Source organism: Aptenodytes patagonicus, chromosome 25 (assembly GCF_965638725.1).
Source record: "Aptenodytes patagonicus chromosome 25, bAptPat1.pri.cur, whole genome shotgun sequence".
NCBI classification, from domain to species: Eukaryota; Metazoa; Chordata; class Aves; order Sphenisciformes; family Spheniscidae; genus Aptenodytes; species Aptenodytes patagonicus.
In genome coordinates, this window is record NC_134973.1 from 4,101,624 (window position 1) to 4,118,275 (window position 16,652).

At 44.3% G+C, this 16,652-nt stretch overlaps 1 protein-coding gene across 2 annotated transcripts in view; it reads left to right on the top strand.

Annotated features, from left to right (window-relative positions):
• The first annotated feature begins 4,990 nt into the window (after positions 1-4,990).
• Positions 4,991-16,652, top strand: part of INSR (insulin receptor) — a 57,144-nt gene continuing 45,482 nt past the window's right edge. Inside the window, exons 1-2 of one of the 2 annotated variants that reach the window (XM_076359445.1) lie at positions 4,991-5,202; positions 12,776-13,327. In XM_076359445.1, the coding sequence (XP_076215560.1) occupies positions 5,121-5,202; positions 12,776-13,327 (634 nt within the window). In that variant the 5' untranslated portion in view covers positions 4,991-5,120. The remainder of the gene's footprint in view (positions 5,203-12,775; positions 13,328-16,652) is intronic. The other variant, XR_012997108.1, reaches the window with a different exon arrangement.

Consider the following 16,652-nt stretch of genomic DNA (forward strand, 5'->3'; position numbering starts at 1 on the left):
AGATAAAACGAGGCAGTGCTGCAGTAGGCCACGGAGAACTGTGATTTCCTTTGCATCCTTCATGTCCAGTTTCTTTGAACTACATGTGGCAGAGATGCCTTCTGCCACTTTCCCCTTGGGCAAAGGTTGTGTTTGCTAATGTAACAATAGAATTCTCCAGAAGGATCTGACAGTGTTTCCTGTTTCAACAGTAAAAAACTGGGACTTCTGTCCTTAGCACGTAAAGTGACCGGATCTTCATCCTCTGAGCTTTCTCCCATTGAGAAGAGAGCAGTCACTTATCAGATTTGGTGTGGACGGAAGGAAGGGTAAGAAAGGAACTTTGTCAATCCATGACGTGAAATATTTTATATTAAGAGATTTGGCAAATGGTTCTGTGTGACTCCAAACAGGATGAGAGAAATTTTCCAAGGTCAGCTCTCCTGTGCTCTCAGCTTTAGGTCTAGTCACCAAGAAGTCAATTCTGTAACCTTTACAGCAACATCCTGCCAATGATGCAGAGACTTTGCTATTGTTGGCTTCAACAGCAACTCTTCTGCATCTTCAAAGGACAGGAGGCTGAATAATGTGCGTACTGCATGGTGAGAAACTTGTGAGCAGGAAAGTATGTTTGACAAATCAATAAAAATAGAGCAACCTGAGCAACGGGGTAACTATTCACCCAAGTAGTTGCAACCTGTTGTTAAAAAAAGGCCATGTTGAACGGTGGATGAAGCAGAAAGTGAGAATTCTGACTGACCTCAGCCTTCTGGCTTGCTGTGCGGCTTTGGGTCACTGACGTGGTTTTCAGCTGTTTTGTTCTTAAAACAGGATTACTACCAATGTACCTTCTCGGTGAGTCAACTGCTCTAAAGCTCCTTTTGGGTGCAAAGCTTTGCGTTCCTTGAATATTCCTGGACTGATTAATTAGCATGGAACTTTACTTTTGTATGGCTAAAAAAAAAGACCAACCCAAACCCCACCCAAACACAGACCTCTGCATGCGTGTGTGGTTCCAGTGATATTTCACGAGAGAAAGATATATTTCGTTTTCAAGACATGAAGCCTGCAGCAAGCACAGTATCTCGGTGATGGGGAAGCCAAGCTGTGTTCTCTCTCCACATGCGGTTGTGTCAATACATGGATGTGACTGCGCTCCAAGGGTAGCGTGCAAACACTGTTGAGTTCAGTGTACGGCACCGCTGCAGACAGCAGGCCCTGGAGATGAGACTTTGAAGAACTGTATTCTTGGTGCCTGAACAGCTCAGTCTGTCTTAGCTTTATTAACTTAAGCAGGGGAAAGCTAAATGAAAATGGTAATAAAGCTGGCGGTTTCAGCCCTTTCAGAAGGTAGGGAGTAACGTCAAGCTGGTTTACAAAGTCATCTTCTGTACTCGTTCATGCAAAGGTGGTTCCTCTTCTAGGGATGTTGCCGCCAGGGATGGGCTTCCAAGGACTTCAGTTGCTAGCAGCATTGATCTGGAGGAGCTGGGATCTGATTAGGAAGTTGCTACACTTAGGTTGGTTTCAAATGGAGGCATTTGCAGAGCAGAGCAGTATGACTCCATGGTTCCAGTCTCACAGAAAAGGAAGCTTGGGACACAGCTCCAGAAAGATTTTTCAGCCCACGTGGGCTACAATAGACCGGTGCACGTAGAATGCAAAAAATGAGTGCAAGGTTTGGGCCCCCCAGGTTTTTTTTTTTGGTGACAGTATCTGTCAAAGTCCTTCTTCAGGACTCGAAGCCATGTCAGATGTGCCATGTAAAAGGAACGTAATCTGAAACAGCTTTGGGCATGACAACAACATGCCCATAGCCCTAGACCATCCTAACCTTATGTTTCTGTAGATTTACATTAATGAGTGAAGGATAAGGGCCTGCATTTATTTATTTTTTTCAAACAGTGAAGGCTGTTGTTTGGAGGGCACTGACCCTACAGATGTTGTGCGCCTTTTATAGGGAGGCACTAGACATACAGCTTTAAATTGCTATTTCTCTGGCTTTTTTGTACCCTTTTAGTCTGTCCTGTGATTCTTGGCAGCTGTGAAGTGACTGTGGAGCAAAGATGAATTCATAGGACAGCTCTTTTCTGGGATTTCAACAGGAACAAGGCTTTTGATGGGGCCTGTAAATTTACTGCGTTACCTTGTGATGTACTGCTTTCATACTGTATAGCATATAGCACTTTTACTGTGTATTACCTTAGCTGAAATGCCAAAGATGACAAAAACTGAAGTGTGTTTTCATGAAAACACCACAGTGGGGGACCATTTGGGTTCCAGCTCTGAAAGTACGATAAAAATTTTGTCACACTAATTTTCTAAATAGTTTAAAAAGCAAAAGATCGCTGCCTTCCAAATGCACTGAGGATTCTATAGACACAAATAGTAACCTGGCTGATACTTTTTGTACATTTTTATAAATTTTGTCCTATGAAGAATATCCTTTACCTGCTGCAAGTGTACACTGTTCAGATATGTAATAATAGATAATTTTCTGCATCAAAGAAAAAATGTTGAAGGTCAGAAAAGAGAATAATATTTCAAGGTTCCATACCCATTTTCCTTGCCTTCCCTGGCAGTTGATACTTAAGAGATTCATTTAAGTAAGGAAGTGACCTAAACAAAAAAGATGTATTTGTGGGGTCGAATAGGTGGATACCTTCTATTTCAAGACTCTTTGTATTTATTTTCTTAGGAGGATTCAGAAATGAACCGCAGAAGTTTGGAAGTGTCACAGTTCATAGCAGACACTTATCACTGCTTAGTTATAAGTTATTTTAACTAAACCATGAAACATCTGTGGAGGGGAGGAAGAACTGTGAATGCGGTCGAAGAAAGGAGTCATATTTAATATATCAAACTAGTGATTTTAGTAGCTTCTTGAATCAGAAATTAGAGAAGAGCTTGCAGTGCAGCTCTTGGGGGGGGGGGGGGGGGAAGAGTTAAGCAGGTGCTGGCTTAGTTTCTTAGTGCCCACATTGCTACTGTTGATTTATCTGATTGCAAACCTAGCGTACTGTAGCATGATGAATATGGAGCGGTGAGTGTATGGGAAGGATGCTGGAAAGATTGCACCCTGATGTTCTTAATCAGTAATTAGAAACTAAAAATAGTATTTTAGGGAAAGATAATAAATCTGTAGCCTTTAATCCTCCTGTGCCAATCTGTAAGCTGATATCATTATTACATGAAAGGCAATAAGAGAACATAAGTGAGTAAGCAAAAGTAGGTTGCTATTACAGTCGCATTATAAATCCCACATAGCCCAAGCTGTCTAGATGATTTTTGGCTCTGTTTTATGCAAAGTCCATAGTCATAAAGCAGGTTAATTTGCAAGCAGAGAACGCATAGTTTTGGTGTTTATTTCCATTCCTTAACTGCCCTTACTTCCTGAAGTATTCTGAAGAGAAATGAGTTAGGTTCCGAGTCTCTTCTGCACTCGTGAGTTGTAAGTAGTGGCGTACATGTGAGAAAATGGCAGCAAGAACAGAAACGCGGGGGAAAATCTGTTCCCACGATGGCAGTTCCAACGCACCAACAGGCTCAATCAACAGCTAATGTGCCGTGCAGACACGCATCTTCTCGTGCTATAATAATCACAGAGAAACCATCCCCACTTAAGCAGGGCCTTTCATCAAAGCATTTAAATAGTTTGCAAATACTAAGGTGTAGTTATTGTTACGCAGGTACCATCACAGCTCATACTGGTTACGCTCAGGTGATGTAGTGGAATCAGGCCACCGACCTTACCCCATCCAACTGGGAAACCTCAAAGAATATCAGAGAGTGAACCGTACCAAAATAGATGTGATGTCATAGACCAGTCCTCCTCCCATTCACAACTATGTAATATCCCTGTGACAACTGCAGCAATTCTTTAAATGGAAAAGTAACACAGAAGTATTTAAAATAGTGCGAACTCCCTTAATGCAATTCAGCGTCTAGAAAAAGGAGCCGATGCGAAGTGACCTGCTGGTGACCGCTGGCCTGCCTAGTAGCCCCCTGAGCAAGAAATGTAATACAAAAGTGAGGTCTGTTCTAAGCTGAAGATGGTGGGGGAAAGATTTGAAAGAAGAATGTCTATTTACCAAGTATTTTTGAATTAAAAAAAGCTTTATTCTAGCAGTTTATAACTCAGTATCTTGCAGAAATGGGTGAAAGCAAGTGCCAGATAAAATTACTGGAAGTTGCCAGGAAACGTACTGTCATAGCTTAGCACGACTACGACGCAGAGATGATTAAAAAAAAAAAGGACAAAAAGGCATCAAATGCTGCATTCCACTGGAAAAAGACAAGCGGAAATTTGAAATGGCTATTTGGACTGGGCTCTCCGATACCGAGAATGGTACTGTTCTGTAGGCGGTACCTGTCTAGCGCGTCTCTGGGGCAGTTCATCCTCTCCAAATGCTTTACTGAGAGGAGGAGGAGGAGGAGTGAAACGGTCACAGTTTGGGAAGAAGCCCCGCTCTCACGCAGGGCTTCAGGCCATCAGGGGACAGCAAGCTGCCCCATCCCCACCTCCGGGAGCAGCCGTTACAGAACTCAGCTCCTCAGTTTTACTCGCTCAAAGCTACCGAGGCCGAAAAAGCCCCCTCGGGCAGCTCTCCCTCCACCATCTTTACCTTCAGCGGGTTTTACAGCAGGCCAAAGCTCGTAGGAGTCACCCGGCCTTCCCCGGCCGCTTTCCCACCCGGGCCGGCGGCCGCTGCCCGGCCCGGGCACGCAGCCGCCTCAGCGGGGCCGTCCCCGGCAGGTGGCTGCTGCTGCCGCCGCCGCCGCCGCTCCTCCCCCGGCCCGTCCCGTCCCGTCCCCTGCCCGGCTCCGCGCCGCCTCTTGCCGCCGCCCCGCTCCGCTCCGCTCCCAGCTGACGGGGGCAGCCCCTTGTTTACTGGCCGGGGAGGCAGCCGCCAGCCCGGCCTGCGCTGGAAGGGGCCGCTGGGGCCGACACCGAGGGGCAGGGAGGAGCCCGCCGCCCCGCTTCCTGGGCCGGCGGCCGGGCGCTATAAAGGGGGCCGCGGCGCCTCTCCGGGTCACTTACCGACGATGCGAAGCCGGGTCCGGCCCCCGCGCCCGCCCCGCGGCCTCTGATTCGCCCCCGCCGGGACGCGCCGAGCTGCGACGGCTCCAACGACGCGGGCATGGGACCGAGAGCGGCGGCGGCGGCGGCGCTGGCCGTGGCCGTGGTGCTGGCGGCCTGGTGCGGCCGGAGCCGCGGGGAGAGTGAGTAGGGGTCGGGGGCGCGGCCTAGGCGGGCGGGGGCGCGGCGGGGCCCGGGCGGCGGCGGGCCGCGGCCCCGCGCCGTGAGGGAACGAGGCGGGCGGCGCGGGGCGGCTCGGCCCCGCCGCGCTTACCCTTTGTACCTGCTCGGGGCGAGGCGGGGGCGGCCGCCGCGCCAGGCCCCGCCGCGGGACCGGCGGCTGTGGCGGCTCGGCCGGGGCCTGCGGCGGCGGGCGCGGGGTCCGCAGCCCTCCCGCGGGGAGCGGCTCGGGTCACCTTCATCCCTGGCTTCGGCGTTTTCGGCCCCAAACCGCGGTGGGGCAGAGCGGGCCGTGAGGGAGGGTTCGGCGGCGGCCGAGATTAGAGCTGGGACGGTACCGGGAAGGGCTGTAACTCCCCCCCGGTTCGCCTGAGGACTTACCGGCGCGTCCAGACCCTCCGGGTCTCTCGCTCGACCGGGCTTTAAGGCGTGGGACCGGGGAGGGTGTCGCCGCGCCGTCCGCGCTCTGTGCCGGGGAGGGGGCCGCTCCCCCGGGGCTCGGCGTGGATCAGGTGCGAGGAAAGGGCACGGCTCCCCGGCCCGGCCCGGCCCGGCTGCGGGGAAGGGTCTGAGCGGGGGCGCCCTGAGGCTGCTCTCCTCGGCCGGTTTCAGAACCGGCTCTGGTTTCAGAAGGGTTTCAGCGTGGCAAGAGTTGAGAGGTTTTGTCTTTAACCGCAGGAATACTTCTAGGTAGTCTTTCAAATCCACGGGTATTAAAGGGGGATGAAGCTCTGGGGTAGGGATCGGTGTTTAAAGAGGGTCTCATAAAATACAAGATAGGGGTATAAAGATGTTGTACTGGAGGTGGCCAACTTGTTAAATCCCCGGCTGACGCAAGTTTAAGCCTTACGAGCTGTTTTGATGGGTCACGTTAAATAAACTGGCTTAGGAAATTCTTCTAGTTAGAGGCTTTAATTTTGGATCATGTTTACAGATGTGAAAGTTTTTATTTAAAGAGAGCTAACCGGGCACATAAATTGTCTGTCTCACAGACAATCCCATAGTCTACCTGTTAGCTTTCCCATCGGAAAAGGCAATAAGAAAAGAATCGGTTCAAGTGCAGACAATGCAATGATGGGCATTTTTGAAATGTGTGCGATATTCGGGGAATAAAGCAGGATGTACCCTTAAGACAGCCTCTTTTTTCCAGCAATCGGACAAGTTATATATTTCAAAAATACCCCAATTTCTTCCTCAGACGTGTTTTTACGTTAGAAGCCTTAAAAGAGACCAGCAGTACAGTTTTAACTTGGGAGGATAAGTTCCCGCTGGCAAGCATGTACAAACCTGCCCGTTACCAAGAGAAATGGAAAAGGTAGTTGACATATAGCACTAATAACAAACACATATACCACTTTGGTCCAGCGGTTCCTAGTTTGAAAATATTATTACTACTACAGTGAAGCTTCTTATTTATTTTTTTCAATCATATTCTGCTTTTTGGGTTGCGAGTGATCTTAACTCCATAATCTTTGCTATATTACTACGTGGTAGGAAAATACGCTCTACGATTCATGGATGGAGAAACGGGAGCGATGCACAAGATGTCAAAGCAAAATCTGGGGTGGAATATTTTTGTATCTTTCATGCAGTGCAAATACTTTTCAAAGTATCTTACAGACAATTTGGACTATAAGGTCCCTAATTCAAAAGGTTTTCAGCCACTTTGATGTTTGACTCCATTTTCTGAGAATGATTGGATCACACGGCACTACAGTGCTGATGGAAAACATCACACTGACGCGAGGGCCTGCATCAGCGTGGCTCGAAGGGTAAATGCACGTACAATAGTTGCATAAGCAAACAAGTTGTTCCCTGAGCAACGGAACTGATGAAGTCTGCTTTCTTGGAGATTTGTGTCCTGTGTTCTCTACAAACATGCCCCGTGATAACGCTGCTCTCCAGTGACAACATTCCCCCCATCTCTGAGCCCAACCGTACGTGGTTTTCCTTGTGCCCCGTATCTTTCTCTTTACTTCTTTTAGACAAAGTCAGGTAAGAGGCTGGGGGAAAGCAGCATATGGTGTGTGTGTAGGCAGTTCGGTAGGCGAACTGGGTGGATGGTTTGAGTTCACGCTTAAAGCATCCTTTGGATGGAGGTGCTGAGTTTTTCCTCCTTAACCCATCCCCAGTTTTCAGGAGTCAGGAATGAGAACTCTCTTCCTCTTTTACACGTGACTGAAGTTAGTTGGTGAGTTCAGAAGTTACTGAGAGGAGTAGAAGCAAGGGTTAAGGAAAGGAGACCTGACCTGCACATAAAACAAAGATACATATATCTTGTTTTGTGAAGAAAAACAGGTTTGTGTGGGTTTTTTTATCACTGTGTAAACATAATGCAACTTCTTGAAATAAATCTCACATGTGACTCATGCGCATCAGTTCATTAGCTGTGGTATGTAGGGTGGGATTTACCTCACCTAGGTTTAGGCATCTACCAGCTGAGCACCTTACTTTGGGCTCCTTTTGTGATTAGTAGAAAACTAATCAATACAGTCACTAGAGTTTAGAGTACGCTTCCTCCCCTTCTAAACTCTCCACCTAAATTTGGGTGCTGCACGTGTACTCCACTGCCTACTGCTGATGGTGGGAGTTAGAAACCTAGCTGAGATCTCTGTACCTAAATGATCAGGTGGGACAAATTGCACTTTGTATTTCTGTAGTAATAGCCTTTTAAAATAATGTGCTGCTTAATTATTATTTCTGGCCCATACAGATTTTTTGTGCTTGTAAACTCATCAAGAGACCGGTCCCTTGTTCCACCTCAACCCTGTGTTAATTTTTGATGTTGAGAGACTCGGTCTAGAATGAAATTTTGCTCCCGAGAGTATAAAGTAGAAAGAGTAAGTGCAGCAGGGCAGGGCTGTATCAAAACTAGGCAACAACTGCGTCTATCAGCTATCCCAGTGTGCCCTCTTGCTATTTTAAAGGGAGGTAGTACACTAACTGTCTCTGAATAGTCTGTAAAACCCGTAAGCTTTCTGGAGGTCAGTTTTGGGGTGACCGTCTTGCGGAATGTAAATTGTGTTGATACTGGCAATGTGTAAAACCTGTTCCTGCTCCCTTTGAAGTAATGAGGATCTTAAGGTCTGTTAGTATTGACTTCTGTCCGTTACCCTGAGTGATCTCCCGTGGTCCTGGGATGCTGTCGCTTCACTGCCTCTTAACTTTGCGTGGGAAGCATAGCAGTACGAGTCGTCTCTTCTGTTTATGTTTTGAACTGAATGAGGAGAGCGTAATGATGTAGCAAACCAGGCTTTATAGGCCAGGCTTAAGCCATTAAAGAAAGCGACCTCCGTGAGAGGTTTGCCCCCAGTTCAGCAGCGCTGTCTTGAGTGGTGGAAGGGAACAGGCACCTGAGATGTTATCTGAGGGGGCTGGAGGTTCATAGACAGGCTCACTTTTGAGTCCATATCTCAGTTTGCTTCGTTGCTCAAATCTAAATGGCTGAGGTGGAAAATTGAAGTTTAAAAATGAATGTTTCACAATTAGATATTTTTATGTTTATTATGCTGTTGCTACAGTAGGCTAGAAGTTGTCTTACAGTCCCTTCTACTAACCTGTCACTTAACAGGATGTTTTCCTGTCTCAGCAGTTATCCCAAGAAACACCCAAAAGCCCTTTTTCCAACTTCTTAATACCACTTCTAAAAGTCAGCCTTATATAAAATTGCAAAGGTTTTGACTTGACTAAAGTGAGTGTAATTTTTCTTAAATAATTTGTTTATTCAAGTAGGCAGCGAACACTGTAAAAATGCAGAATTAACTAATAGTTATCTTAAATGGTTTGTGATCTTTCTGTGCAATGCTGCATTATCCTGGTCTTGACTGTTAAAGAGCCAGAGCTCCGAAGCAATGAATCATTAAGGTTTGGTATCCGCATAGTTTACTATAAACAACGCTTAAGTTCCAGCTCTTCCCCTGTTAGGCTCTATCTTGAAAACTAACCTCTGACATCAGATCTAGTTTCTTCATTCAGTACTTGAAGGTTGTCACCAAACTAGTTTGTTCAAGAGGCTTGGCATCTTGGGATTTATTTGTTTGCCTGTTTTTCAAAAAGCATGCCTTGCAACTTTTTTCTTTGGGGGTCTGATGAAACGTGTCGATAATGGGTTTATTGTTTCTTAAGTTCCTTTGAATAGCTTGGTAACTGGGGATGGAGGAGTGTTTCCTCTCTGGCAGCGTAATGCTGTGCTGCTGGACGTGGAGCCTGTTTCTGCTGAAATTTAGGAATTTATGTTTAGTAGAGATTTTGCCAGTGGTTTGAACAGGAATAGCTTTGGTCTACTACTGGAGAATCAATTTGAGATTTTTGTTTTCCTGAAAGCTAATTTATGTGTTTTTTTGAAAGCAGGTTGTCTGTCTTATAACTGACTGCTTGACTTTGCTTTCCTTCTTCTGGGATCAAACCTGCCTAGCCTTCATACTGAATTGTTGATTAATTCCCCTGTCCCTGCAGAAGAAATACTATCGAGAGCAGCTGTGGAAAAACACGTATTACTTTGCTTAAAACTGCTTCTTGTTGTCTTGGTAGCAATAAATTTATGAGGTGACTTAAGCAGCTACTGCATGAACAGAAGATAAAAGCGTATTTTGTTTCAGATATTCTTAACTCCTTAATATTCTCCTTGATCCTTGAGGTCGTAAAAAAAAAAAAAAAAAAGGAGCTCAGATACCGTGGTGGTATTTATCACTTAAAAACTAAACTGAAGTAGAACCTGAAAAATAGTTCTTAAGTGTAATTTTCTCTAAATGTGGAAAAATCTGTATAAACCCTTTTAATCTTTGTAGATTTAGAATTATGTTAGCCTTTTATTCAATTGTTTATTTCAGAAGCAAACACCTAATCTGTTTTAAATTCCTCCTCAGTTTCTACACCAGGCTGACATCAGTGTTTGACATTGCCTTCCGTTAAAAGGACTTGTGCAGAAGCCCCCGGTATTGCAGCCCCTTAAGCACAGCAGACGACGTGCCAGTTTATTACCTTGCTGTTGCTCAGCTTTGAAAGCAGCAGGGTTTGAGTAACTCGGGTCACATCCTGGTTTACCAGGATGTGTGGAATCTCCTGTCTGGTCTGTGCTGGCAGCACTAATTACAAATAATGCATTCTGTATGAGAGCTGGTGAAAAATATAGAAATGTTTCTAAAATGCAAACAACTGAGGGATTGTGGACGTGTACTTCCAGCTCTGGTAGATTTTTATGATTATTTAACACTTCAGAATGCTTTGCTGTTTACTCCCAAGCTTCACCTCTCTCTTTTTAGCTGTGCTCTCGGAGCAGGGGTAGCTGTGTGGATTAAGGGGTTGTCTGGGGGCCAGCTTGTGGCCAATTGCTAGTGACTTACCTAATTCTAGTCAAAATGATGAAAGACTTGGGTACTTACGCTTAGTGTCTAAATGCATTCTGTGGCCTTGAGCGACAATAAAAGCCTAGAGCTTTTACTCTTGAAAGTAATTCTTAGTCTGTAGACTTGAGCAGTGTTTTTTGACCTTTCCTTTTCCTTAAGGTCAGCTGTATACATTCAAATTACTCCAGGTAGTACTTTATACTGTGATACAGCAATGGGTCATGGGTACCACCTTAGCTTGCTGTATTTTGCCTGTGTGCTCAGCAAGCAGTAAATAAGAACCAAGGTGTTGGATTTTGAATTTATCAGGTAGTTTTAGCTGCGCTGGTGACTTGTACATTGAATTTCAGCGTTTGAGTTTTATTTGTCCTTCTGTTGTTTCTCCTTTCAAGAAGAAGCCGCTGGCCTGCCCTGTCACACACGTGCTTCCTTGGAAATACCCATCTTAATTGTTTAAAATAAATAATTAGAGTACTTAAACTGAATCTCTTGCTCCCCCAGTTCTTTTAGCCCACGGTTGGGATGTGCAGCAAGACAGCTTTCTGGCTTACTTCCAGTTTGGCTGCAGTTTTTCATGGGGCAAAGAGGTTGCTGCTAGTTGGTCATCAGACTTCCTTTCCCACTTTTAAAAAGTGCATCCTTGATCTTTGAGGCACTGTGTGAATTAGCTTTTTCTTCCAGAAAGCAATTTATGAAACGACTTGGATATAGTGCCAAAAAATCCCATTGGGCAATAACATCGCTCCAAATCCTATATTAGTGTTGCCAGATTTATTTTTTTTTTATTGCGGTGGAGCAAATTTTTGAATAATCATTAAGATGTTTGCATAGAGTTTATTTTTAACCCACACAGCAGTGGTCTGTGTAAAACCGTGAGGAGTCAGAAGATCATAACTATTAAACATCTGTCTCTACATCAGTTTTGTAAGGCCTGATTATTGCCGGGCGATTTCTTGAAGCTGTGACGTGGTAATTTTATAGTCGGTGAGCTTTACATACAGTGACAAAAAGAGTAAAGATCCTGTGCTTTTAATTCGGGGGGGGGGGGGGGGGGGCGGCGGCTGTCTCAGTTATAGACGAAAGAGAGAATCCCTAAAGTGGATGCAGTCTTTAAAAAAAAAAAAAAATTAAAAAGGAATCCACCTGGACAGGACAGGGAAACAAATGGTTGTTTTGCACCGTTGTATTGCCAAGCAGGCTTGCCTTTCCACAGGCTTCTCCCATGAACTTTAAGGTCTGGCTGTGTATTTCTGTGAATTTTGGTTTTAAAAGGGTTATCACTGGGACTTTTGTTGTGCTATACAGGCATGGTGCTCTAAATTTCCTTCTTGATTTCTTACCTGTGCTTAGTGTTTAAAAAAAAAAAATAAAAAATTCCCTATTCAAACTCTTTGCTTTCTGTCTTTTCCTTTTGCTGGTGCCTGGATTCATATTATTCTGTTTACCTTCTAATTTATGCTTCGTGTAATTGTTCACTTTGCCAATTCTCTGGGTTACTGGTTCTACTAAATAAACTGTCCAGATAGTCAAGGCAGGGAGATTTGCAACCTTGAGAAAATAATAACAAAAAAGCCCAAACACCTAATCTGAAAAGAATGCTTAGGGCAAAAATTACTAGTGTAGTAAATTACTCCTGTCAGCAAAGTCTGGGCAAGAGTGTAGGCTGTACTCTTGCATGTGTGTATTTCCGTGTTTTTCTGCTCTCTTCCAAAGCACTACCATTTCCTAGCCATTATTCTTTTCCTATCTTCCCCTCCCTGCAACCATTCTAAATTACTCCCTCTAATCCACTGGCATTAATTGCACAATCCGAGATGAGGTAGGTGTGTCGCTGGCAACTATCTAAAGAAAACAGGCTCAATTGCATAGAGATCTCTTACTTTTGTAAGTGCCAAATGACGTCTAAGGACTGGTGTTACAACTGCAGTCGTGATAGAGGTAACATCCAGAAACTCAAGATGGCAGAAAAAATGATGAAATACTCTTTCAGTCTTATTTTGTAATCATATACCAGGGAATGTTCCCCACAGTATATTTCTTAACACTTGAAGCAAGCTTTACTGAAAAGGACCCAGTCGTGAATTCCGAGTATAGCTATATATTATGGTGCGGTTGGACAAAACTGTATTTAGAAAACTAAACCAATTACCTTTTCTTAAATAAATAAATAACATAGTTCTTTGCCTTCCAGTTTGCAGAAGCATGGACATTCGCAACAATCTGACCCGGCTGAACATGCTTGAGAACTGCACTGTGATTGAGGGCCACTTGCAAATATTGCTGATGTTTAAAACCAAGCCTGAAGATTTCCGCGAGCTCAGCTTTCCTAAACTGACTATGATTACAGACTACTTGCTGCTTTTTCGTGTGTACGGCCTGGAGAGTTTAAAGGGACTTTTCCCTAACCTCACTGTGATTCGAGGAACTCATCTGTTTTTTAACTACGCGCTAGTCATTTTTGAGATGGTTCACCTGAAAGAGATCGGCCTCTATAACCTGATGAACATTACTCGAGGTGCTGTGCGGATTGAGAAGAACAATGAACTATGTTACTTGTCCACGATCGACTGGTCAAGGATTTTGGATTCTGTAGAAGATAACTACATTGTGGCCAACAAGGATGACAAAGAAGAGTGTGGAGATGTGTGTCCGGGAACTGTGAAAGGGAAGAGCAACTGTCCGCCTACTGTGATAAATGGCATTTTCATTGAACGCTGCTGGACCCACGATCGCTGTCAGAGAGGTGAGTCTGCAGAGTGATGTACGTCAACTGTGCGTTTGCTATCAATTTTTAACCTGTCAGATCTATTGGAGGGCTAATAGGTACCTATTAATTGCTACCTTTAAGCACAGGTTCCTAAAAGCAAGGCTCAAAATTGATGTTAGACAGGTGAAGAGAGAACCTTTGGGATGGGGCTGGTTTAGCAGTTCTTTCACCTGTGTGAATAATGCATCCAAAAATGTTGTATTTGGTTTCTCTGGAAAGTTAGGGACTGCCTAGAGCTCGCAAGTTTAACGGACTGTGAGTGTAACTGGTATCTTGTATAATAGTTAGTGGTATTAGTATCTCTGTTGGGCCTTGGGTAGGAGATTAAAAGTCCAGATTGACTGAAAGGCTGCAGCAGGCGGAAACAGAACGGCAGGAAAAAGTCTTTATGGAATAAACCCGACTCCAGAAAGGTGCAATTACATTTTTACTGAAACCTTCCTGCCATAAAAAGGGTAAAATATGTGGATGAGCGAGCAACATTTGCAGAGAGTAAGAAGCTGGAAGCCAAGTCAGACCTGAAGGGAAAAGGAGGAGGAGGAGAGAGGACCTGGACGGGGGTTGCCTGCAGCAGGAGTCCTGGGGAGGGTGAAATAACTGGGCTCTGAGCCTGGGGTTTTGGTTCAGGGGAGAAGGTATGTTCAGAAAGTTAGCTGCTGTTGCAACCCCTGAACTCCGGTTCTTAAACTGTATTAGGGTTGCTTTTACTTTCATACAGATTTGTTTTTTCCAGGCTTGGAACTGACCTTAGGTTTAGTTTTAATTATATATTTACTTTGATTCATGTTAAATCTGTCTTGACGGGGCGCAAAGTGAATTGAGGTAAAACTGACACATTTAGAGTTGTCTGTCTTTCTGGAGGTAGTGCATCCAAATGAAGCAGTGTGTCCTAAGACGAAATTAGGAAACTTGCGGCCTGGAGAGAATTTCTTGCCAAGCTTTAAAAGGCAACTCTGAGTGCTAAGTGCCAAATTTGAGAAGGAATTCCTACCAGTATGCATAAACTAATGAAATTAATGTGGTTTCCCCTCTGCTACTCCTCACCCCAAAATCGTCTAGCTTCCTTTTAAAGAAAGTGGTTGTTTTTTGTCACCAGAATAACAGGGTATAAGCAAGAAGATGCAACTGTGTATGTGTGTTCCTTTTTTAAAATGGAAAATATGGTTATAAAGCGTTTTAGTTTATAAACTCTTTTGGTATACAGTTATTATCAGAGCTGAAACCTGGTTTTTACGCATTCATGTTTTACGTTTTCTGCTATTTCATAAGGTTAAAGATCTAACTGAAACTTTTTCTGTGGCTAGACCGTTCATAATGTCCCTCATTCCTGTGAATTTTCTGGGGCTGTGCTACAGCAGACTGGAATGTATGGTTTCTTTCCTTTATATGACTGCCTATTTCCATGAAACCTGTAGGAATGTGATATTTTACCATTGGGGCAGAAATCTCGGCTCCTGAGCCTCTCCTACAAATTCAGCTAAATTTGTTGGAGGATACCTGTGCAGTATCACACGCTATCTTAGCTTAGTTACCTAAGGAAGCCAAGCTAGTAAGTCCATCTGACTTGAATTTGAAATCGAAATTTGAATTTCAAAACGGTTTCAAAAGCAATTATGTACAGCTGGTCCCATCTGGTTTTCTGTGTTCCCTGTAGAAGATTTAGAGAAGCAGTGCTCCTACATATTTTGGCTGTAACTGGTGTGCATTTTCAAAACCACTTAATAAGCCACACTTATCTTTGTTTTGAATGCTAAGATTTGTACTTTTATTTATTGGTAACTGGTGTTCTCAACAAGCTGGTATCTGTATTATATTGTGCCTTGTGACACCTGCCTGTATGATTCTAAAGTTATTTTAACAGCTTGAGACTTTTTAGACTTTCTTGAGTAGCCTTTAGATTTTCAACACATGTGCACGCTAGTAACTATGCTAGAGATTAAGTGACATTTATTAGTGAACCTGTTGGTGGAATTGCTGTGTTCTCTGTTCTCGTGCCAGCCATAATGTATCCTTAGCATGTGTAATTGTTTTGTCAAGATTATTAAGAGCTTGTGTGAATTGTACTGTGGTTTTCCTTAGCCTGAAGAGCCTCATAGCAACTCCCAGTACCGAGGGTATTCATGTCATGAAATCTTTCCCTCTGCATTTTTGCAGCTTATCTGGGAATCTTCAGCAGCTAACGCTGTGCTGAAGCCTCCCGTCTCTCTGTTTTTAAGAGTATTCCCCTCTTTTATTTTTGCTCTTTGTCTTTTAGCCAATGCTGGAGTGAAATGCAGCAATTTCAGTATAACTTTATTGGGGGAGGTTTTGGTCTTGTGTGTTGTTTGTTTTAACGCAGGTCATTTGTATCCCTAGTTTGTTTTGTAAAACTTGGTGTAGAATCTCCTGTTTGCTATTTTTTGGTTTGCATCTCTGGATGGGAAGTTGTTGCTGTCTGAACGGAGAGCACTGCTGGATAGCACTGCTGCCCTGGGACTGTGGGTCAGGATATGTTGTTTGCTGTTTTGTCTACCGGGAAAAAAATCCTTAAAGAATATGTAAATATTGATTGGTTTGATGTTACAGGGTCTGTGTCAATTGACAGAGACAAGTCCCAAGCTGGCAAGCTTTTCCAGCCTGCTAAGCTTTGAGTCTTGCAGGAGAAAATTAGGAGCTGGGCAAGAAGTTTGAGAGAGCACATGTGGGAAGGCTGAAAGATGTGGTGGAAAGGTCTCGTGTGAGTGGGAAGGGAGATGGTAACGGTTGGGGTTGGCGTGGGGTCCCTGGGTGTCCCCCATCTCTTCCACACCGGTCCCTGACCTTCCTGTGCCTGCTTCCTGCGGTGGCTTCCTTCACGCTATCCCTGCCACGTCTCGTATTGATCATGCGTCTTTGGTAGTATTTCTTTATTTTAATCAGCACAGATATCCAAGTTAACTCCAAAACTAACTTTCGGTTATAGCGTATAATTATCTCTGAGGCACACATCCAAGTCTCTGAATCATCCTTGCAGCTTTAACTCCAGCCCAGAAATTTTTTCAGTTGGCGATAACATGTTGAAGACAACAAAGTAAAGGATCTTCTTACAGACGTTAGAGCTAAGGTTGTGGATGAAACCGGTTGGGAGGAACTGAAATGATTTGTGGGCAGCTGTGCTGTTTGAAAAAAACAGTTGCAATATTGGGGAATCTGTGTCTGAGTGCAAAGATGTGTAGGTGGATATACCATAGATTGAGATTGGTCAGGATGTGTTTCCTGAAAGTTTTCTTTTCTTTTTTCTAAATTACTTACGTTGGTGTGAAAAGCAAGTCGGTTCAATTAA